This window comes from Vulpes lagopus, chromosome 4, assembly GCF_018345385.1.
Source record: "Vulpes lagopus strain Blue_001 chromosome 4, ASM1834538v1, whole genome shotgun sequence".
Lineage (NCBI taxonomy): Eukaryota > Metazoa > Chordata > Mammalia > Carnivora > Canidae > Vulpes > Vulpes lagopus.
In genome coordinates, this window is record NC_054827.1 from 147,697,616 (window position 1) to 147,721,330 (window position 23,715).

The 23,715-nt window shown below is 41.9% G+C and overlaps 1 protein-coding gene across 1 annotated transcript in view; it reads left to right on the plus strand.

The window, feature by feature from the left end:
- ADGRA3 (adhesion G protein-coupled receptor A3) overlaps positions 1–23,715 on the plus strand; it is a 123,072-nt gene that overhangs the window by 37,799 nt on the left and 61,558 nt on the right. The window contains exons 3-6 of the mRNA XM_041753108.1: positions 7,288–7,359; positions 13,489–13,560; positions 19,577–19,648; positions 21,989–22,149. Coding sequence (XP_041609042.1) covers positions 7,288–7,359; positions 13,489–13,560; positions 19,577–19,648; positions 21,989–22,149 — 377 coding nt within the window. The remainder of the gene's footprint in view (positions 1–7,287; positions 7,360–13,488; positions 13,561–19,576; positions 19,649–21,988; positions 22,150–23,715) is intronic.

Consider the following 23,715-nt stretch of genomic DNA (forward strand, 5'->3'; position numbering starts at 1 on the left):
GTCAGCCCCATTCATCCTCTGTGGGCATGGAAGGTGGGCTGTTGGTGCAGGGTCATGGGGAGGAAGGCACAGGAGGGGGCTGGGGCCGGCCTTCCCCTGGAGCCCAGCGCTCTCTCACAGTTACACTTTCTCCTGCCTTGCTCTTCTCTGATTTGATGCACTACTGTTGAAGCTGAGGGCTCCGTGGATTTTGTAATTTCCATATCAACTCCTGGAATAATCTCTTGATTCCTGCTTTCTGCGGTTGCCACAGCCCTTCTCATTTTCCCTCTCTGCAGGACATCTAACTGACCTGCTCTGCCTCCATGTCCCACTGTCCCCTTCCTGTGACCATATACAAAGACCGTCTTGTCCTTGCTTTATGGCTGTCAACTCTACTTTGTATCCTTCTGTGATTTTCTTCACTGTAGGATTCTTCTCATGGACTCTAGTTTGCTTCGGGACCTCGTCATGCTATCTGTGAAATCTCTAGGGGTCTTCTCTTCCGAGACTCTCCAGGGACTTTTGGACTTTGTCTTGGTCTCTCTCTGCATCAGTCACAAGCTGTGTGAATGCAGTGGTTCTGTTAATCTGCCCTGGCTGGCATAACAAAATACCGTAAGACCGGGTGCCTTAAACAAAGACATTTATTTCCTCCTACTTCTGGGGGCTGGAAGTTCAAGATCAAGGCACTGGCAGGGTTGGTTTAATCTAGGGCCATGAGGGAAGGATCTGTTCCAGGCCTTTCTCCCTGACTTATATATATAGGTGGCCGTCTTCTCCCTGTGTCTTTCTGTGGTCTTTCCTCTGTGTGTGTGGTGTGTGTGTTTTCACATTTCCTCTGGCCACATTTGGAAGTCACACTGCTCACATTGGATTAGGACTCCAGTGTCCTCATTTCAAGTTGATTACCTCTTTAAAGAACCCATCTCCAAATACAGTCCCACCCATTTGGAGGGAAGAGTAAGGGTTAGGGCTTCTATATGGAATTTTGGAGGACACAATTCATCCTACGACAATGATGTGGCATTTTTGTAGATACGCTAAGGTGTGTTTTCCCTGCCTGTTCCTAATTACTCTGCCATGGAAGGGATGACACCACAGATAAAAGGACTCCATTTTTGGCCATTGAGTTCCAAAAGTCCTACCTAGTCCAATATAGAAAAGAAATTTGAGTAAAGGTAACATAAGAGAATCTTCCTCCTTTTCTAAATACACATTCAGTGGGCTCACTGGGGAGTTAGAAGGAGTGTAGAAAGAGCTTTTATGCTGGTGGGTCCCTAAGAAGGATCTCTGTCTTTGCTTTCTCATCCATACTGGGTTTAGAGGAAGGATGGGGAAAGAGAGCATGGAATAAAACCAGTATATGGTTCTGGATCCTAGGGCAAAGGGCCTCTGAGGCCGCTTTCCTGGAGAAGAAGCAAACCCGTAAATTTCCCAGGACCCAGTGCAATATAAGAGCAGAAGAACTGGTCACATAGCCCTGGAGGGGCTGTGTGTTTCCCAGGGGAACAGCGGAATGGCTGTTGCTCAGCAGAGCGATGGGGTTGTTTGCAAAGATGTAGTTAGTGCTCCTTCTGTAGGAGACTCCTGATTGTCAGTAAGTGACATCGAAGGGTCTGGGCTACTCACGTTGAGCTCTGGACTGAAGCCGTAGCTAGCCAAATAAGTGACCTAAGGTCTTTGTAAATGACCTCAGTTTCAAATTTTTCAGAATCAGTTGAGAAAAACAGTGTGTAGCTGATTTTATTCCTTCATGGCTGGTCGTTCCCGTGCATCTCTCCTTAGGTATTCCACGTGTGAACCCGAGAGCTTTCTGTGCTCCGGCACTGGGGTGGAAACCCTCCACCAATGACTGAGAGCAGGCGGTGGAGAGCCACCGACCACCTCCCCTCTCAGGAGGGGTGTCCCTGCGGCATGCTCTACGCGCCGTCTTCCACCGTTCGCCTCACCAGTGCCCCTTGAATTGGCTTCCTTGTCCTTAAGGGCTGGCCGGGTTGAATTAACTAGCAAATACGCTTCAGAGATTAAGGAGGTCTGCAGGTCAAGCTGTCCCTGGTGGTTCTTTTGACTTGAAGAATAGCTTCTGAAGGGGATTCATTTTCTCTCTCTCTGATACAGTAAGACAAGCCTGGGTGCGCACATCCTTCATTTTAGAGTATTGTGATTCCCTCTCTCTCTCTTTTAAGATTTATTTGAGAGAGAGAGAGAGTGAGGGAGCATGTGTGTGGTGGTGGGGGGGGTGTCAAGGGGAGAGAATCTTCAAGCAGACACCCCACTCAGTGCAGAGCCTGACGTGGGACTTGATCTCACAACCTTGAGATCATGACTTGAGCGGAAACCAAGAGTCAGACTCTCAATCGACCAAGCCACCCAGGCGTCCCTAGAGTACTGTGATTCTTGGCATGATTTGTCAGTATTTGGTGACATTCCTGTATAACCTAATTACCGACATTAAAATGTCACACCAGGCAATGTGTTGGACTCCCCAGCTTCTATTTCATCCCAAATGATGGATCTACCTATTGTCAGAGCCACTCAGAGTGATGAGGGAGTATTTAGTTGTGGGGCTTCGAGAAAGATTTCCTGGCCCCTAAGGAATTACAGGAAGAAGAAATCCACTCTTTGTCATGACTCTGTGCTTGGAGGTGATCTGTGGGCCTTGGCGTATCCCATCACAGTTGAGGGTCAGCCTGAAGGCCAAGGTGACATTCTGAGAAGGGCAGCCCTGAGAGATGGGCGGCACCAACCACCTTAGGCTGCCGTCCGTCTCGATCTCCCTTAATGCCAGAGAATTTCCTTTATCGTCGAAGCCTTTTTGAGTAGAAGTTTCTGATCCTTGAAAAGCGTCTCTTCTGATACACTTGGCGTTCTTTTCTAAAGGAGCTTGTTCTTTTTCCAAGAACTATTAACATACTCTTTAATTTTGTTTCCGCAGTCCTTCTGCCCTTTTTCATTTTTGTTTTAACGATCCAACATATTTAGACTTAGCAATAGACCCTGAAGTCAGACTCCTGTTCCCTAGGGAAGCTGTGATTGGGGAAGGGAAGGGGGAGATGTTAAATGAACAAATCTGACTATAAATATCTTTTGGCAATACCTGATTAAAATGGCTATTACTAAGTATTATATTATATGTCAAGGAGTTTTTATTATTAAAGGAAAAGTGTATCTTTAAATCATATTACAGTGCTCAGTTATTCATGAGAAGTATAATGTAGAAACACATGCAGTACATCATCAGCCACAAATTTATGTACTGCTTTAGCTAAATCAGTTCTTGTTGTAGATGCAGTTAAAATCTGAAAAGGGAAACATATGTTTCAAAAAAATGAAACTGACATGTATTTCTGTTCTCAGAGCTTTTTTGCTTATCCAGTACACATCAAGAATATGCCGAGTGAATGTTTTCCCAAAATATCATTTCTCTTTGAGGTGTAGGATTGGGGTCAGTTGGGCCAGGGGGAGATAGGTCAGGCCCCATGGCTAATTATACTTCCTTAGATGTAAAAAGCTGGGGATAAAAAAAATAAATTTAAAAAATAAAAATAAAAATTGGGGACAAGAAAGACTTTTTATTATGAAAATTTTTAAACATACAGACAAATTTAAAGAATATTGTAATAATCTCCTATATCACCAATTTACTTACCCAGATAGAATAATTAGTAATGATTTGCTGTCTTTTTTTTTTTCTTCTTTATACTGGAACATGCCAACACATAAACACACTTGCTGAATTACTTGAAGGTCAATTGCAGGCATCATGACCCTCTGCCTGTATTAAGAAATGTAAGTGGTTATGAATGAGATGCAGCCGCCTCTGTGTTGCCTGAGTTTATGAATATCGTAATGATTTTGTAGCTAACTGTAATTTACCAAAAAGATTTTTGTAGTGAAGGTCAAATAACGTAATTCTGTCTCTTAGCCATGGTTTACTTTTTTTATCCATTTGTCATCTGTCTTCATCCACTCTGGCTGCTATCACGAAATACCATAAACAGGGTAGCTTGCAAACAACAGACATTTATTTTTCAACAAACATTTAGGTTTCGAGGCTGGGAAGTGCAAGATCAAGGTGCCAGCAGAGTCATCGTTCAGTGAGAGATCCGTGTTTAGTTGGCTGTAACCTCGCGTGGTGGAGGGGCACGAGGAGGCTCTGGGGTCTCCTTTACAGGGCGTCAGCCTCATTCATTACGTCTCTGCTCTCATGACCTAAGCACCCCTCAAAGGCCCCACCTCCTAATCCCCTCACTTTGGGACTCAGGATTTCTGTATAAATTTTGGGAGGATACGGGGATCCCTGGGTGGCTCAGCAGTTTAGCGCCTGCCTTTGGCCCAGGGCGTGATCCTGGAGACCCGGGATCGAGTCCCACTCCCGGTGCATGGAGCCTGCTTCTCCCTCTGCCTATGTCTCTGCCTCTCTCTCTCTCTCTCTCTCTCTCTCTCTCTCTCTGTCTCTCATGAATAAATAAATAAAATCTTTAAAAAATTTTTATTGGGGGGGAGGATACAAACATCCATATCATAGCAATATCCGTCCACATTCTGTATTGTGTGTCTGTCTCTCACACTGAATAGATGGACGTGGACCCTGCCCGTCTGTCAGTGAAGATGTTTTAAACAGCAGTAGTGAGTGACAAGGGTCACAGCAAGGAAAGTACAGGGCCCTGTTGTTCAGAGATATATTTTTTTGTTTTTTGGAAAATGGAATGCTGTTCAAGACATAAGGGATAAATAGGAGTTAGGCAAGAACACCAGGATGGAAGTGAGGATAGATGCTGGGGAAGATTGGGTGTGTCAAGGACGGAGCAACCATGTGCCAACGTCTGGAGGTGAGAGACATAGGACTCTTCCTAGAAACATCTTGAAATAGGACTCATAGTATGAAGAGAGAAAGGCTGGATGAGCGTTAAAGAAAGGTGTGGAGCGGAATAGGAAGTCAGAGTTAGGGTAGGCAGGAGGGCCAGGCCGTGGAGGGGCTTGCAAGTTACCTTAGAGTTGGTGCTTCGTTCCGAACTGAAGCTTTTGGAGGTTTTAACCAGCACCGAGACATGTTCAGATATATGCTTAGGAAGATCACTTTATTTTTTTTAAGATTTTTTATTTATTAATTTAAGAGAAAGAGTCCAAGCTAGAGCACAAACGGGGGAAGGTCAGAGGGAGAAGCAGACTCTGAGGCGCAAGGGAGCCCAACATGGGACTTGATCCCAGGACCTTAGGATCAAGACCTGAGCTAAAGGCAGATGCTTAAACAAATGAGCCACCCAGGTGCCCCAGAAAGATCACTTTAAATGGAGAGTGGAAATAAATAAATAGAGAGAGAGAGAGAGAGGATGAGGGAAGCAAGAACACCAGCAAGCACTGTGTGTGGGTGATGATGGTGAGGAAGAGGCAGAGGTAGATGGCTTTTGCCCAAAGTTGGAAGACCGGACAGTCCCACGTAAAATAACTTTTTCTGACTTAATGATATTTATCAAACATGCAGAGACTTTGAAAGACGATCTCTCTAGAACCTTAATATAACCGTGGCCAACTTCTTGGCTTGTTTGCTTTATCTGTCTCCTTCTTGCTCTAGGTGTAAATTCTGTTAGTAAATCTCTGCTGTTTCAGTCAGAAAGATGTATTTAAATCCTGAACTGTGGTTTGGCCATTCAGAACTTGGCCTAATTTTATAATCTTTTTGCACGTGAGTTTCTTTATCTGCAGGAGGAGTCCCGTCCCTTAAGATTGATTGTGAGATCTTCATGGGACAATAGGGGACAGACACAACTCGCTGGAATTAGTGATGGTGTAACAGAGGAGCCCAGAGAGTTAGAGCTAGACTTCAGGCTTGGCTGGGTCCAGGGGCTCAGCATTAATTCTCTTTTTCTGTCTTTTGGCTTCATTAGACTGGCTCTTAGTTAGTTAGTTAGTTAGTTAGTTAGTTAGTAAGTAAGTAAGTAAGTAAGTTCTGCAGCCAACATGGGGCTTAAAAACTCATGACCCTGAGGTGAAGAGTTACCTGCTTTACCGACTGAGCCAGCCAGGTGCCCCCTAGACAGGCTTCTAAATCATGGTAGCAGGAGGGCTCTGGGGTGACCTCTTGACCTTTAATCAAACCCATGGAAACGACCATTCCCTTTCTCAATCTGTCTCTTCCCCCACTAGCCCAGGCCCTAGGTTTAGTTGGCCCAGGGTCATGTAATCTGGCCAAGTTACTGAAACAACAGTGTCTGAAAAATCTGGATGGAGGTTGATCAAGGGCCATACCTAAAGGATCCCGTGAGGTGGTTTGTCGTGGGCGTTGCTCTGTGTGCATCGCTCTGGATAACGAGATGTCACACGTGGAAGGGGCAGTGTGGCCATTGTTAGGTAAAGAAGGGAGAAGGGAAGGACAAGAGAAGTCGCAAAGAATTTCTGCTCATAGTTTGACATCAGGTGCCCTGAGACATGAATGGAAACCATTCGTGACTTCAGTGGGTCAAGGTTGTGAGTGAGTCTGGCTCAGGGTCTGACGCTGAAGTATGGACCAGCCCCCAGCAGGACTGTGACCAGGGACTGTGGGCCACTCTTCTGCTTCTCAGTGCTCCTGTAGTTGACTGTCTGCCGTCTTTGAGGTCTGTGTGAACATCTGTATGCGGCCACTTGAGTCCCCAGCTGGGCCCAGGTCCCCATTGAAGAACAGCAGCCTTAGCAGGTGGCCCGGATCCTCACTGGTGGAGGGATGCGACTATGGCACTCACCTCTGGCCCCTGGTGACAGGGCTGCATGCCGCAGAGAGTAAATTGAGCCTGTCATCAGATGCCATAGCCCTGGGGGCTGGTGGATCTTTGCCTTGAGAGATATGTTGTAAATCATCGCACTTTTTATAGGAATCCTAACCATAGAAGCTCAGGGAGGGAAAAACATGAAAAGCTAAATGACATGAATTTTAGAGTGTATATTTTTGAGGATGGTTTTTAAAAATTCACTTTAATTACATTCACATATATAACCTCTGATTTATTTTGATGGCTCAAGTGTAGCATACTAAAGAGGAAATTGTAGAAATTATGTATAGGATTGAGCCATAACTGAATTTGAATAGTATAGGGACATACATATCTTTTTTGACATATGCCCTTATCATATTGACCGAAACCAGTGGTTTTGGAACCAGATTTCTTGAATTTGAATTCTGGCTCTGCCACTTATAACTGGGGTTAACCTTTTTTGGCATTAATTTCCTCCCATTAGTGTTCTTTTCTGTATAGCAGGTAAGTGTGGTTTGCCTAAATATTTACCACAGTGCTGATAAGTGAGTAACTTTTATTCTGTTTTTAACAGGGACCTCCGAAATAATCTTATTAGTAGTATAGACCCAGGTGCCTTTTGGGGACTGTCATCGCTAAAACGATTGTAAGTATTTGAATTTCTTGCTTATAAGTTTGAACTGTTCTTTTCTTTTTCTTTTTCTTTTTTTTTTAAGATTTTATTTATTTATTTTACAGCTAGATAGAGTGTGTGTGTAAGAGAGGGCACGCACGAGCAGGGGCAGGAGCAGAGGGAGAGGGGCAAGCACACTGCACACCACTCATGATGCAGGACTTGAACCCTCGACCTTGATATCATGACCTGAGCTGAAATCAAGAGTCTCATGATCTGAGCCAAAACCAGTAATCAGATGCTTGACCGACTGAACCACCCCAGCCTCCCCTGAACTGTTCCTTTGTAAGGAACTGTTAACCTACTTCAAGCTTTAACGTGATTTAAAAAGAAAAAAAAGGGGGTTTTAACAAGTTTCAGTTTATTGGCCAGGTCAGCGATTAAAAAAAAAAAATAGTAGAAGTAGCATAGAAAGTGGTTAGTTTGTGCGATAATTTGACTTGTTTGATCTTAGATGGTTGTGTCCTTCTCATGCTAATAAAAGGATTACTGTATTAGCTTTGTCAGTGATCATAACATCATATATAGAGGATTTTTAAGTTATGAATTCTTTTGAACTCTATTGTATATGCATGTCAGTTGAGGCCCCTTTTTGTCAGTGATTTAAAGTCTTGCTATTTGCATGTATATTTTATCTATATTATTATTTCAAAACTTACAGAGCAATTTTTATTACTTCTGAGGCAAAACAACTCCCCTTCCCTCCTTACTATGCTGTTTTTGCACCTCCCGTGTGAGCGTGCTCACATTTGAGAGGTAACCCTACACACAAGCCCTGTGCACTCTCCCACGATCCCTTATTCCTTCATCAGACATTTATTATTATTAAGGACTGGCTGCTTACCATGGTCTGACTTCTTGGGAAGCGCTCACAGGCTCTTGGGGGCAACTAGATAATGAAAATACCCCCTAACACATGCACATGTGAGCTGTCACAGATAAGGTAATAGTAATAACCTGCCAAGGAAAGGAGGGGCCACCTGGGAGGGGAATGCCCTGTCTTGGGAGCAGACCTACAGGTTCGACCTTGCTTCTGAAGCATGAATAGTACATGCCGAAGAATAAGAAAGCAGGTGTTCCTAGGTGTGGTGCCAGAGCATAAAGTACAAAATGGGGCAATGGGTTTTGGAGGTTAGGCTGGTCATGGAGACATTAGACTTGTAGGCCTAAGAGGACCTGCCGTGTCAAAGATCTCTGAATCTTAGTGTGGAGCCAGCAGGGCTGTGGTTCAGAATGTTTCTGTTGGCAGGAAGGAGAAACCACATAAGTGCAGAGATCTGGGGACAAAGGATGTTGGGGATGACACGATGCTTTCATTCTTCTTAACAATCATCCTTTCCTCTGTCCTTGTCTCCCCCACACCCCCCTTTTTTGGTTCTGTTTTGCTCACTTATTTTTTTAAGATTTTATTTTTCAGCAATCTCTGTACCCACCATGGGCCTCGAACTCACAACCCTGAGATCAAGAGTCACATGCTCTACTGACTGAGCCAGCCAGGTGCCCCTCTCATGCTCTCTTGTTATCTGATGTTTATACTATATTGAGGGTGCATGGGTATTTTTTTTCTTTTTTTAATGTCTTCGTTTCCCATATTATTTGATAATAAAATTGGCTGTTTGAGCTAAATCCTGCCAGGACCTACATAAATGCTGACAGGAACCTTCCCTCCTAATGCTTTTGACATTTTCTATGTATCCCTTATTGTCTCATTCAAAACTCTTTTCTTTTTACAGCCAGATCCAGCTGTAAGAGTTGGCCATGCTGTTTTCACAGATTTTTTTTAAGAATTACTTTTGCAAATAAATTTTTCTTTCATCTGAAAGGTATCCTCTGGGGTACCTGGGCAGCTCAGTCGGTTTAATGTTTGCCTTTAACTCAGGTCCTGGGATCGAGCCGCATATCAAGCTCCCTACTCAACGGGGAGCCTGCTTCCCCCTCTCCTCCCCACTTGTGTGCTGTCTCCCTATCTCTGTCTCTCTCTCTCTCTCTCAAGTAAGTAAATAAGTAAGTAAAATCTTTTAAAAATAAAAAAGAAAATAAATAAATAAATAAATAAATAAATAAATAAAAGGTATGCTCTGAAGCTCTCCTCTCAGTCCCTCAGTGTTAGTGTTCAGAATCCTGGAAGATGAGGTGTAGTAGGAGCTAAACGATTCTCTTTTCTTTGGGTACAATTGTTTGAAATTTCATCCCGACCCTGTAGGAGGGAATGTTCTCACCGTGGTGGTTGTTGTGGGGGCCGGATGGTGGCTCATTGTCTTTATCAGACTTCTGTGTGCTCAGAACGCCCAGGGATATCCAGAGGAGGTCTTGCCCTTGATCCCTTCTCTTCCCCGTGCCCTCTGCTCTCCATTATTTTCCAGTTAGGGCTCTTTCACGAGGCAAGTCAGGAAAACGGGCCCATCGGGAGCAGGTCAGTGGTGTTAAGAGAGACTGGGGTTCTGGATTGAGCAGGCAAGTATCGGAGAGGAGCGAGCATCACGTGGGTGCCAGAGTTCGGCTCCGGGGTACAGTTAGGTTTGGAGCCCAGTGTAGTAAGTAGGGACAGTGGTGGAATCAGGTGATGAGAGAGATCAGCATCGGTTCCGTTGCATAAAAATTGAGTCTACTTTGGGTGCCCGATAGCGCGCCCGGCTCCAGAGATCTGGGGGTCACTCAGCCCCTCGAGGGGTTGGCAGTCTACTGGAATCATATGCACCAACCAGGAGCCTGGGTGTGGACTTGGAATCCACTGGTGGAGGTCAGCTAGATGTAGCTGCTGAGAGCTGCTGGGACTCAGCCTTCTGACCCAGGCGAGGTGCGGGCTGTGTGCACCTCTAAACAGCTGTAGGTTAGAGGAGGAGCAGCGCTTCATAGGCTTGGTTTCCAACGGTGAGTCACTTTGTTGGTGCTTCTTGGAGGTGCACATGGTCACTGTGATTGGAGGGGTCACTGTGAGTGCAGGTGGAGGGGTCACTGTGAGTGCAGGTGTAGGAATAGGAGTGTTCAAGTCGAAGCTGGAGTGCTGGTGAGAGACCCACCCTATCAGGAACTGGGGCTGAGGCTGAACCTTCTATGTTTTTTTTAGTCCCTCCTGGCAATTCTGATGCTAAAGTTTGGGAACTTCTAGAATATTTTTCCCTCCAGCTTCTTCCCCCCCCCCCCCACCCCCCCCCGTCCTGTGTGAGGGCTGTGACATCATATTGCCAGACGAGACAGACAACTTAGTCTCCCTCTTTGCGATTGGCTCCACTTTATTCCCAGCGTTTTGGGGAAGGAAGGCTCTTGTCAGGAAGATAAATGCGAATAATACCTTCATGTTGAGATACAGGTCGAAGAGAACTTGACTGTTCACAAAAAGCAGTTTCATCAGGATGTTGTAAGGATAATACAGACTATCTTAGCTTCTCTATCCGGTTCTTTCTCCTTCAGTAAATAATTTCTCAAGTACTTCCATCCAAAATAAATAAATAAATTTCCTGTTCAGTAGCATTTAATTACTGGTATCATCCCAGGCATTGCCTGAGCATTTTTTTCATTGCATTTCACATTAAGTAGTCTCTTGTGTTCTTGCCTAGGAAGGTAATTGCCATTTATAATATTCTCCCCACTAGAAAATACATCCTTAATTCCAAACAGCTGACTCGTAATGGGACTTACGGTGTACGACTTGCAAGCTGAGAGTCCTATATGTAAACTCAATGAGATACGAAGATTCTCTGCAGTAGTGATGTTTGCTGGTTGCTTATGGATACAGGCGCTTTTTCGTAGGAGGTTCTCCATCACTCATTTCAATTGTGTCTCTCACTCGACAGCCACACATAAAGCGTTTTTGTAAGTGTACCATGCCTTTGCCTTTATTTTATAGATAATTTGAATCAGGAAGATTTAAGTGGCTTTCTGAAGGATAAACTACCCAAAGTAGGTAACACCTAGACCCATTCAGTTTTTCTTTTGCTTTATCAACAAATTCAAGCTGATTCTCAATCTCAGTGAAAACCCATTATCAATACCTAAATACCACTTTAAATAGGTATAGCTATAATGAAATTGTTTCCCAAAGAATCAGTGGTAATTACACCAGTGAAAGCTCAGAAGTGAGACAAGATAATGAATAGAGCCCAGAAATGCTTAAGCAGCAATTCACAAAATGACGCCTAATTTTCTTAAACAGTAAAACCCAGAAATAAAAGAAAAATCAGCTGGGATTAAAAACCAAAAAACAAAAAACAACTCCCACAGGATTAAATACTTCACTTTAATATCCTGAGGAACAGGAGCTAGAGCACAGGAGGCACAGAGAAAGTTTTGTTTTGGTTAAGATTTTTTTTTTTTAAATCAAAAGTTGTCATAAGATAGGAAAGACAGAGCTGTGAAATTAGGGAGCTCGGAATTACCTAAGCTGGTTTTGGAATATCTAGGGGAGAAACTATAGTGTAGGTAACTGATTCAGATGCCGTATCCTTATCATTTCTGATTTCTAGTCTGGCTGATACACAGTTTCTGCTGTTACCAAGTTCTACAACTTAGAATCCAAGAGTTTTAGTTCAGAAATGGGTCGTGCAAATTTACTTCTGTAGAGAGTAGGTCAGAGCATGACTCAAAGAATAGCTGCTTTTCCACTTAATAATATGGACATCGAAGAGAAGATGATAAAAATATCACTGGAAGTTTGGTTTAGAATCTTGTAATTCTAAGGGGTGATTCCTCAGTAGGAACTGATAAAAATTAAGATTTGTCATTTGAGGGTTTTCTTGCATACAGTTTAATAAGTCGAGTGATGGACAAAAGTGCTGAACGCCATGCTGTCTTACTTGAAGGTTACAGAAATTGTCATTCATCATCACGCATTTGAACTGTAATCTCCTGATTAAAATGTAAAATTGTGTTCACTCTGGTGTGGAGAAAAATAGTGCAGAAAGGACACAGTATCTACTAAACATGTAGATAAAAAGAAGTTTCACGGATTGAGGAGAAAAAAAATATTTAGAAAGTAAGATTTGATAGGAATTATAAGAAGTTAAGAGTGGGATGGGGCACCTGGGTAGCTCTGGTTAAGCATCTGACTTTGGCTCAGATCATGATCGCAGGGTCCTGGGATCGAGCCCCGTGTGGGGCTCCACCTTTAGCGGGAAGTCTGCTTCTCCCTCTCTCCTTCTACCCGTCCCTCGCCTTGTGATCTCTCTCTCTCAAATAAATAGAATCTTAAAAAAAAAAAAAAAAAAAAAAAGAGTGAGGTGCCTGGGTGACTCATTCCGTTAGGTGTCCAGACTCTTGGTTTTGGCTCAGGTCATGATCTCAGGGTCATGGGATCGAGCCCCCCCTCGTGCTCCACTCTCAGCAGGGAGTTAGTTGGCTTGGGATTCTCTCTCTCCCCGTCCCCCTCCTCCCCGCTCTCTCTCCCTCTCTTTCTCTCACTCTCTGAAATACAGGAATCCATCTTTAAAATGAAAAAGAAGTCAAGAGTGATGGTAAAAAAAAAACCAAAAAACAAAAAACAAAAAACTAGGCCATTACCAAATGGGAAAAAAAATAACTAGGCCGTTACCTAGATAATGCTGAAGTCATTTGGCTTGGAGATTAGGTGTCAGATCTGTGAGGTAAAAGCAAACTCAGTTTTCTCATTATAGTCAAAACTTGTGACTATTTAAAGAATGACGTCAGAGAGCGTGAAGTTTCAGGTATTCTTGAGGAAATAAAAGTTCCGGCATTTTGGTAATTTGCCCCTTCATCAGTTGTCTGTCAGGTGTTCACTGGGACCGGGCTGTGTCCTACCTTCCCCAGCGTGAAGAACGGCGTAGGTCATCTGAGGGCTTGTGTCTCCTTTTCACCACTCCAGTTGTGTCAGGACTCGCTTCACAGGAGTAAATGCGTGGACTAGGAGGGCTCCCTAACTAGACAGCGTGCGGTCCGTGCGCCAGGAGAGGTGAAAGCAAGGATCGCTTTTCCTCTCACGGCTCCCCTTAACTCACCTGAGGCAAGTCAACTTCTCGGCCATGCTGAAAAGAAAGGTCTCGTGTGACACCTGGGTGCTGTCCTTGAATATCCTTGAATATGGAATGTATGAAACCTTCCTCAACCAGGAGAACTAACTGAAGATGCTCCTTTCCCCTTTCTCCTCAGGGATCTGACAAACAATCGAATAGGATGTCTGAATGCAGACATATTTCGAGGACTCACCAACCTGGTCAGGCTGTAAGTACACCTTTCTCTTCCATTTAAGATGCAAGAAAGCGTGTGAGCTAGTACCCAGGTATTTGGAGGCACCTATGACATGTTAGTAAAGTCGCAGCTGTCAGGATTACAGGAGGAGGAGGAGACGAGGAGCTGGAAATTCAGTCCTGGGGTGTAGTGCCAGCAGAGCATCACGTTCGTACGTGTGCACGCACAGCCGCCCAAGGTGGTAGATGCCTCAGAGGACGTGGTCCTGTTGAGAGAGATGGTCGGAAGCATTGCTAGTCTGGGTAAAGGTCCAGAAAGAGGTAAAACTTGACCCGATGGTCCAGAGATGGCCGAGATTTGGTTAGTTAGAAGGAAGAAGAAGCAGAGCAAATGATGCAAGAAGGTGGAAGGAAGAACAACGCCGGCGTCAAGGGGAAAGCCGTTGGTGTGAAGAGTACAATGACCATTGGAATCATGCCTCTGACTTTGTGATTTAAGGTGAACTCACTTTTCTGAGCTTTTCTGTTTTTTTTTTTCCCCTTAGAGTACCTCAAAGTTATTATAAAGTTTTTTTTTTTTTTTTTTAGGATTTTATTTATTTATTCATGAGAGACACAGAGAGAGAGGCAGAGACACAGGCAGAGGGAGAAGCAGGCTCCACACAGGGAGCCCGATGTGGGACTCGATCCCGGGTCTCCAGGATCACACCTTGGGCCAAAGGCAGATGCTTAACCGCTGAGCCACCCAGGAATTTCCCCCCCCCCGCCCCCGCCATGTTATAAAGATTAATTAAAATTTGATCTATCTGTATCTCTCTCTTATAATTTACATGTGTTATAAATACAGGAGAACGTTGTATAAGCCATTGAATACATTTTTATTTTCTTTTTAAAATGAAGAGGCTCTGTTGGGAGTAACTAGAAATCAGGCTGATTATCTATGATAGAACTTTATCTGAGGCTTCAAACTGATTTAACGACACGAAGCCCCTGAAGGGCATTTTTGCTGGGGAAGTGGCATAAAATCCTGTTTTAGAGAAGAGTTGTCTGGGAATAGGGTGTAAGATGAAATTTGGGATTTAGGGTAGAGAGTGTAGTAATGCGGATTGTCTCTGCCTGGTTCTTTCTGGCTTTTCAGAATGTTTCTGTAACTTCATTCATGTTGACTTTGAAAAAGCTCTTAGGGACTTCAATAGTGAGATTATTTCATGTCTGCAGTAGGGGAGGGGACTTCGGATCACTTGTTAGAATACCACAGAGTACTCCAGGTTCTTAGTGGACTTGTATTTTTCAGTGAGCCCTTTGAGTTGGGAGGAGAGAGAGATATGGCCAAACTTCCGTGTTTATTTTATTTTATTTTATTTTATTATTTTTTTTTTAATTTTTATTTATTTATGATAGTCACAGAGAGAGAGAGAGAGAGAGGCAGAGACATAGACAGAGGGAGAAGCAGGCTCCACGCACCGGGAGCCCGATGTGGGATTCGATCCCGGGTCTCCAGGATCGCGCCCTGGGCCAAAGGCAGGCGCCAAACCGCTGCACCATCCAGGGATCCCCAGAACTTCCGTGTTTAAATACAAGATTGATTTGGTGTACAGCTTTGCTCATAACTTGAGATTTATTAAACCAATTGCATTTTTGTTTTTTTGTGGCTAGACTGCAGCAATTTTATTTCAGTGCTTTTGTTAACTCTTCTTGAGAGTTTTGTATTTTTGGTTTTGAGGACTGCATAAGAATTGGCAAAATGGGGCATTTATGAAGGAAAACTGTTATATTTTTGGATAGCTGTGACTCAAGTTATGAAAGCGTCTGCAATTTACTGTTTTGTCGACTTTAGTTCCAGATGCATTTATAACGTGGCCCAGGGATTCTTGACCCATCAGCAAATATTCTTTAGGGAAGAGCTGGAAGGGATAGTCTTTACTTTTTAGGGTCAGTTACAATTTCCTTACCTTTTTTTTTTTTTTTTTTTCTTTTTTTGCCTCTTACCTCAGAAGCTGAACAGGCATATAGAAGGAGGGAATCCAGAGTGAATCACTCTTTATAGATATTTCCTTTACTGCTTCTTCAGCTGGATTCTCTGAGTTGCCTGGGATTTAGGACTGGCGGGGCCTCTTAGCCAAGGAGGCGGGAGTAGAGGCCCCCAGGGCCTGGAAGAGACCTTGGCAGACAGACAGTGGCCTTCTCATCCATGCTTCTCATCATTTTGAAACCAGTTGTGGCTTTGGAGGTTTAGGTTAAGAATTCAAAAATAACTTTAAATATGTCTGAGGCTTCAGTAGACATGGATGTGGGAGGTTTAGTTGATTATTCCTGTACATGGATCTCTGCCTTTGTTGATGGAGAACTGTGTTGGAGAAGTGAAGACCTCCTCCCAGAGATTCCCACCCCATCTCTCTCTCACCCGTGGAAATAACTGGCGAACCAAAGATGAGGAGCTGAAAGTGAACTTTTGTGCTCTCTGCCCTCGCCGAAGAAGTGAATTTGCAGAGAAGTTGTCAGGAGATCAACAGATCAAAAGCTTTATTTTTTTTCCCCCCATTTTTAATGAATTTTGATCAATTTAAATCTTGCATTATTTTTCTAAGAATTATACCTTTAGTATTCTTCTAGCAGAAATAATTGGTGAGTAGGGGCGTCTGGTGGCTCAGTGGGTTAAGCATCTGCCTCTGGCTCAGGTCATGACCCCGGGGTCCTGGGATGGAGCTCCTCCCCCTTCTTCCTCTCCCCTTGCCCCTCCCCCTGCTTGTGCGCTCTCTCACGCACTCTTTCTCTCACTCTCTCTCCTATAAATTAAACATGAAGTCAAAAAAATATAGTGAGTGATATTTATAAGAACTTCCTTTATACAATTGAACAATTACTGATGTCATTAAGTCATAAAACCACATAGAGATTTGAAGGAAAAGTTAACCCCCCTTCCATCTCTTCAGACATCCCACTGTGAGCTAAGCCTGTACTATGTGGTGTATTATTTTCAGTGTCTTTCAGGTGTATTTGTTGTGTTGCCCCCACAAAGGTACAGGCATACATACAGGGCTGTACATGTGTGCTGTACTCAGCAATTCACTTAAAAAATTGCCAGCATATCATTAATATCTTTGCAAGAGAGTACCTGTTGACACAGTTCATGTTTGTTAATACTTACGGAAGATTCCGAGTACAGAGCTGATTATAATTTAGTTCTTCATTCTTCTGTTGAGGGAGATTCTATTTGATTGCATTTTCCCCTCCTTTAGCAGATTGGCCCTGGTAAACTTCCCTGTATGGTCATAGGTGGTGCGTCCTACATGTTTAATTTATAGGAATTAGGGCAGCCCTGGTCGCTCAGCGGTTTAGCGCCACCTTCAGCCCAGGGTGTGATCCTGGAGACCTGGGATCGAGTCCCGCATCGGGCTCCCTGCATGGAGCCTGCTTCTCCCTCTGCCTGTGTCTCTGCCTCTCTCTCTCTCTCTCTCTCTCTAATAAATAAATAAATAAATAAATAAAATATTTAAAAAAATTTACAGGAATTCAAATATATCTGTTTAGCAAAAAATAAGTAAATAAAGCAAAATTAAGGTATGAAGAGAACAGCGTAAAAGGGTGGAGTGGGGATGGCTGGATAACTGATCTGCTGTTCCATTCAGTGAGCTGATAGGACTTGGGAGCAGTGACTTTGCTGTGCACTTGCCATCCTCTGTTCCCTTTTGCTTTGTGTATTATCTCAGAGCTGCAGTGTGATTCTAGTATTTTAAAATGTGTGTAACTTTTTATGGTCCCCAAACCAAAACCAGTTACTCTGTTTGGTGTTCAGCCAGTCTGTTGCAACACTGGAGGAAAAATTGGTTTATGTGGGGATTTACTGGGACGATGGCACGTCTCCAGTGTAATTCCTTCCTCTGTGGTTTTATAAGGAAATAGCTAATTATATCTAATAATTAAAATAAAATAACATAATAATTAGAATCTAATGATCCCTGTAAGATGCCATTATTTTGTTTATCCTTAAATCCTCTATTTGTATGATAAGAGTTTCATTTCCAACTTACTGTTATGGGATCTTTCAAACTTGTGAAAAAAAAAAAATTAGAGACAGTCGTATAAGGAATCTTCATGTACCCATTCCCCAGTTTCAGCACTTTAGGAACTTCATAGCCAACCTTGTTTTAATTCTATCTCCCATCTTTTTGTCTTCCTGCTTATTTTATTTATTTTTTTAAGATTTTATTTTTATTTATTTTTTTTTTTTTTAAATTTTTATTTTATTTTTTTTATTTATTTATGATAGGCACACAGTGAGAGAGAGAGAGAGAGGCAGAGACACAGGCAGAGGGAGAAGCAGGCTCCATGCACCGGGAGCCCGACGTGGGATTCGATCCCGGGTCTCCAGGATCGCGCCCTGGGCCAAAGGCAGGCGCTAAACCGCTGCGCCACCCAGGGATCCCTAAGATTTTATTTTTAATGAGAAACACAGGCAGAGGGAGAAGCAGGCTCCCCGTGGGGAGCCCGATACAGATCTCAATCCCAGGACCTGGGATCACGACCTGAGTTGAAGGTGACACTCAACTCCTGAGCCACCCAGGCGTCCCCCTGCTTATATTGTTTAAAACAGATCCGAGTAATCCTATAATTCCACATAGGATAGCTTCATGAAAGTACCGTTGTTTTAATTGCATCTAGGTTACTTTTTAAAAATGCAAGGGTGAGTCACGCTTCCATCAGCAATAACCTCTTCAAAATCTACATTCACTATCCCCACTGATAAGCCCCCAAAAAAGAGAAGGGCATCTCTTTTACTGTTCTTTTAATTGACAAATATCCTTTGTTTACTTAAGTTCCTAGGCAGTTCTCCTATGAAGATCAGAGTCCTCTTATCCAGCTTTTCCTATAAAAAATTTGTACGCTATATTTAAAAGCCAATCCAGGGTTGTTTTTACTGAATTTCATTGCATGTTAATTTGTGAGGGATTGGCATTTGTGTCACATTAGGTTTCCCATCGGGGAATACACTGTTGCAGAATTCACAGGAATAGCTGACCTTTCCCAGATCAACTCTGTCCCCACTCGGGAGTTCCTCTATCTGATTGTCCCTTCCTACCACACGGGGGGGGGATTCACTAAGACTCCAGAGGAGAGGCAGGCCTCTTCCCAGGTCTCAAGACCTCTTCCTTGAGAATTCTGGGTTTAAATCGTATCTATCCTTGATCCTGCAACAGGCACAGAACCGAGCCTGTGGTGGTTAGACCATCCTGTCATTTTCTCAGAGCCCTCAGTCCTGTTTTAATAGTAGAAGCTTCCAGAAGATGGAGTGTACATCCTGAATAGTCAGCCGCCACTACTGAGCACCTACTGTGTACCCCGGCTGCCACCAGCTGTCAGGGGCACCCCAGTAGATAAGACCCCCAAGTCCCTCTGCTCCTGGAGCTTGTGGTCAAATGTGGAATCATTATTGTAACACACCACTCGAATTGTAGCATGGGGCATTCTGGGTTTGATTCATAGAAAACTCTGCAAGGGTTTAGGTATTTCCTAAAGTCATCTGATAAAAGGAAACAATCAGGTTAAGTAATTTGCCCAAGTCCAACATTGAATTACATCAGTTTTAAACCCTGGGCTCGTTGTGCTCTGTTGACATATTTTATTCAGTTCCTGTGGGTTGCTGCTGCTGATCATTCAGGTTATCCTCGGCTGTTTCTTGTTTTCAAATTTCTGCCTTCTTAAATGATGCTAAGTTAACACATGAAGAGTAATCATTACTTGTAACGAGAGCGTGGCTGAAGTCCAACTTAATAAGGTAGCTTTCGGGTTCATTCACCTGGTCTTTGGTAAAATCCTTATCTGATAGTACTAGCTTTAAAATAATTTTATACTTTTTATACATTAAGAACAAATTTCTTCAGCCTTGGATAAAATATTCCCTTTTTATTAGATTTAAAACAACTTTTATGAACTCTTCATAACATTATAGGACACTTTAGGAAATTGTATAAAATGACATGTAATTGTTAGTATTTTTTAAATGAAATAATTTCCTTTCTTTCTTTCTTTCTTTTTTTTTTTTTTTCTAGAAACCTTTCAGGGAATTTGTTTTCTTCATTATCTCAAGGAACTTTTGATTATCTTGGCTCATTACGGTCTTTGTAAGTAAGAAATTTTTTTCTGAAAAAAATTTTTTTTTTCTGGTTTTGGTAACTGTATCTTGGTTTTTAAAAATTAAAAACAGTTATTAAATGATTTAAGAGACTTCATGGGGAAAGTCTGTTGATCTTGCAAAAAAGTTAGACTCTCACTTGAGTGCATGCATTCTCATTGAAAAACATACTGTAAACCTGAATAAAGTGTTTCACACTGAGACAACCATTTTCTCCATAGAATACCATATCTCTCTATATTTAGAGTAAATAAATTGGTGATTCTTCCTTTTTCATTTTATTTTCAAGTCAGAAAATATTTTACTGTTTGACTACTTGAATCCTCAAAGTATAAAATATCTGACCCTATAGAGTCTATAGTTAAGAATATTTTATACTTCTGAGATTTACCTTTGTCCTGTTACCCTTCCCCTAAACTGAATTCACAGCTTATCACTGACATTGCCAAGAATGTTTACGTAGAATGGTTGCTTTATGAAATCAGTGCAAGATCGTATGGATGCAGTTCTTTGTAGCTTTAGAATTGGCGGACTTTTTTCTTCTCCCAGAATCGTTTTGTTAACTGAGATAGTAGGGGGGTTCCTTTTGACAGTCGTGGTATTTCCAGCTAAACATAATGTATTCAACCTGTAAGTGATACTAATTTCTATTGGAAATACAGTTAAATATAATGCTTTTCAAAATTTTTATTGTGTATAATTTATGGGGTTGACTGTTTTTCCAAGGAAAAATGTCTTCTAAAGCAGATGCTGTTTGGTGTTTGCTGATTTTCTTACCATCCCTTCCTCTCCCCGCCCCTTCTCTGCTCTTCTCCTTGAATTTTCTAGACTGACTGCTTAGCAATTTTCATTGGGATGTAGCTAATACTTGGGTGGTCATCTGGCTCCTCACCATCATGGCAGACCCATGTATCCCTTTCTGGAGGCATATTAGATGGAACTCCTGTCTTTTTGTTGCTGTTACTGTTTTTTAGTGAAAATATCTCTTTTTGGCATATTTAGTGGGCTCAAGCCAGCCATTTCTGTGAACTTAAGAAAATAAAAATGACTGCAAAAAATAATCTGACTTTTGAGACCCTGGGTAGCAAGAATGTAGGAAGTATTTTTATCCAAAAATTTTTTTTTCTTTCTTTCTTTCTTTCTTTCTTTCTTTTTTTTTTTTTTTTTTTACCCAGTAGTGCTGGAAATCAACCAGAAGGTGGTGCTTAGGAGTTAGAAATCCAGTCCAGTCATCGGTATTGTTTTTTAAATTCACTTTGTCTTTGTGTATCTCATCCCAACTCCCACCTTCTTTTTTTTTTTTTTTTCCCCTTGCCAGAAGTAATCAGATGAAGCCTGGACTGGCACATGATCTGTGTTAGGAGCACATGTTATATTTGCTCTTTGCACTTTGATTTGTTTGTGTAGAACATGTTACATTCTATATTAGTCATGCTTATGTTTTGTTCCCCTATTATATAATGTCCTCCAGGTCGACAGGGGAAAGTATCTGTATTTATTGCTATTATATTTATTGCTATTAGCTGGACTTAGCACACTACGTGGCACATAAATAGGGCTTTGTAAAACCAAGTGTTCAACATGTTATTGTGCTTTTATCCAAGCTTTCTATATTATCCTCTCTTTGTTTCTTATACCCAGGTGCCAAATTATAAAACTCTTGCCTCATATAAAAATAATTCTGTGTTTTCTTTCATATCAAGTATGAGGTATCCTTATATTTTCAGTTGGTTGAGTCTGTACCCCTTCACTCTGTATGTATCTTGGTATCAATTGGTGCAAGCAGAGAAGTGTCAGAAATAGCCTCCACTCTTGATAAACTTCGACTGCAGTCAGAATACAACCGTGGCAAATGGTCATGTATTCCTTTATGTTGCCAAAATTAATAGTTTGCAAGCATTTAAGGCAAGAACACGGCGATGATGTTGGGACAGTTGGGGAAGTCTTCAAGGTCCAGTGTTAGTGTCACCATGCTTTATGACAGGTGGGTAGAAATTTGGTAGACACAAAAGATACGGAGATTTGGTATTGCAGACCCTGGGATTAAGGAACTTGCTGCATAGAAGAGGGATGATGTGTAGATTTTGTTTGCATACCGCCTTTGATCTAAAGCAGCATGTCCTTGGACCAGCAGGGAGGAGTGCTGGGGTCAGCCATTCGGCCTGGCCTCTCCCTGGAAAGGAGAACGGAACCGGTTGGTGGTGCGTGCCACGGGTGGCTGAGGGTACAGAGTGCTGTGCTTGTCACCCAAGGCAGAAGCCAATGTTAAGCAAACATGCTGCTTAATTTTATTCACCATCCTCACTAATTTGTGTTTTGTATGCTACAGAGAATTTCAGACTGAATATCTTTTGTGTGATTGTAACATATTGTGGATGCATCGCTGGGTGAAGGAGAGAAACATCACAGTACGGGACACGCGGTGTGTTTATCCCAAGTCCCTTCAGGCCCAGCCAGTCACGGGTGTGAAGCAGGAGTTGTTGACATGCGGTAAGGGAGAAAGTGTTTGCCATATTTGACTTGCTATGATGTTTTGCTTGACAATCTGTAAAATTCTCCTTATCTGTGCTAGAATTGATTACAACCATTAACCTTCATGGGTCTGATAATATATATTTAGTTTATGCGAACAGTTAAGTCAGCTTGGATAAAACGTTTTTTTGGATTGGTTTTTAAGGTTCTTGGGTTCTGAACAGCTTTCTTTACGAAAAACAATTTCAAAGACTAGCGTAGATATTCAGATTTTCTATCAGTTGGCAAACCAGGAATTTGTTGATAGTAAAAAAAAAAAAATCTGAGGATGCAATCATTATTTGTTGGTAGGAGTGTGAATTAATAGAGCCTTTTTGAAATAGAGTTTAGCAGTACGTTTCAGTGTTCTTACAAAGTTGATAGTTTGATCTAGTAATTCTACATGAGAGTTTAATTCTTAGGAAATGATCAGCATTGTATGTTAATTTTGAAATATAGGCATATCTTCAGTTCTCAAAAATGAGGGATTGATTGAATGACTTGTGACACTATTTTCAATATGCAGCTATTGGAAATCATAATTTTGAATAGTACCCGAAGATTAGAGGGAAATAAAATATGCTTATGAAATGAAGAAGAAAAAAAAAGCCACATGAACCAAAAATAGTGATTAAAATGATCAAAGGAAATTTCAGTTTAGTCTTTATAACTGGAAATAAGCAGTTCTGTACTTGTTTATATTTTCTCTTTATTATCATTATTGTTGTAGTTTTCATAAGTAAGGTGAGATGAATTGGATGAAAATTAAGATCTGTGAAAAGAAACAGCATATACATAAATCATCATGATGTATACTTGAAATAACTTATGATTTTGAATGGGGGAGGAGAGAATAAAATATCTTAAATTTTTTTTTATTTTAAAAAGTTTTATTTATTCATGAGAGGCACAGAGAGAGAGGCAGAGACATAGGCAGAGAAGCAGGCTCCATGCAGGGAGCCCGATGCAGGACTCGATCCCAGGACCCTGGGATCACAACCTGAGCTGAAGGCAGATGCTCAACCACTGAGCCACCCAGGCGTCCCAGTATCTTACAATTTTATTTGTCAATTATACCTCAGTAAGGTTGGAAGAGAAAAGAAATGAAAAGAAAGAAGTAAACCAAAGCCCATGCTTTGCCCATGCAGCCCATGCTACATTCTTATCACTCAAAGGTAGTTGTCTGAGATAACTTAGTATATTTTCTTCATCTTTTTCCTGTGTTTTGACCAAATTGTTATCATATTGTAATGATATTTCATAACTTTTTAAAACCTGACATATTATAAACTCATTTTCTCATTGTATGAAATAGATGCATGCCAATCCATGATACAGATGTGGTTATCATGTCTCTATAGGTTGTTAAATAATTTCTCCATAAATAATTGCAAGGATTAATTTCCTTGTGTGTATGTTTCCATATGTGCTGTTATTCTTTAGATTACTGCTATGAGCAGTAGACGATGGGCTAAATATTATTATTTTTTTTTTTGTGAGCCCATGGCATTTGTGTGTATTTTTGCATAAATATTTATGATTCTT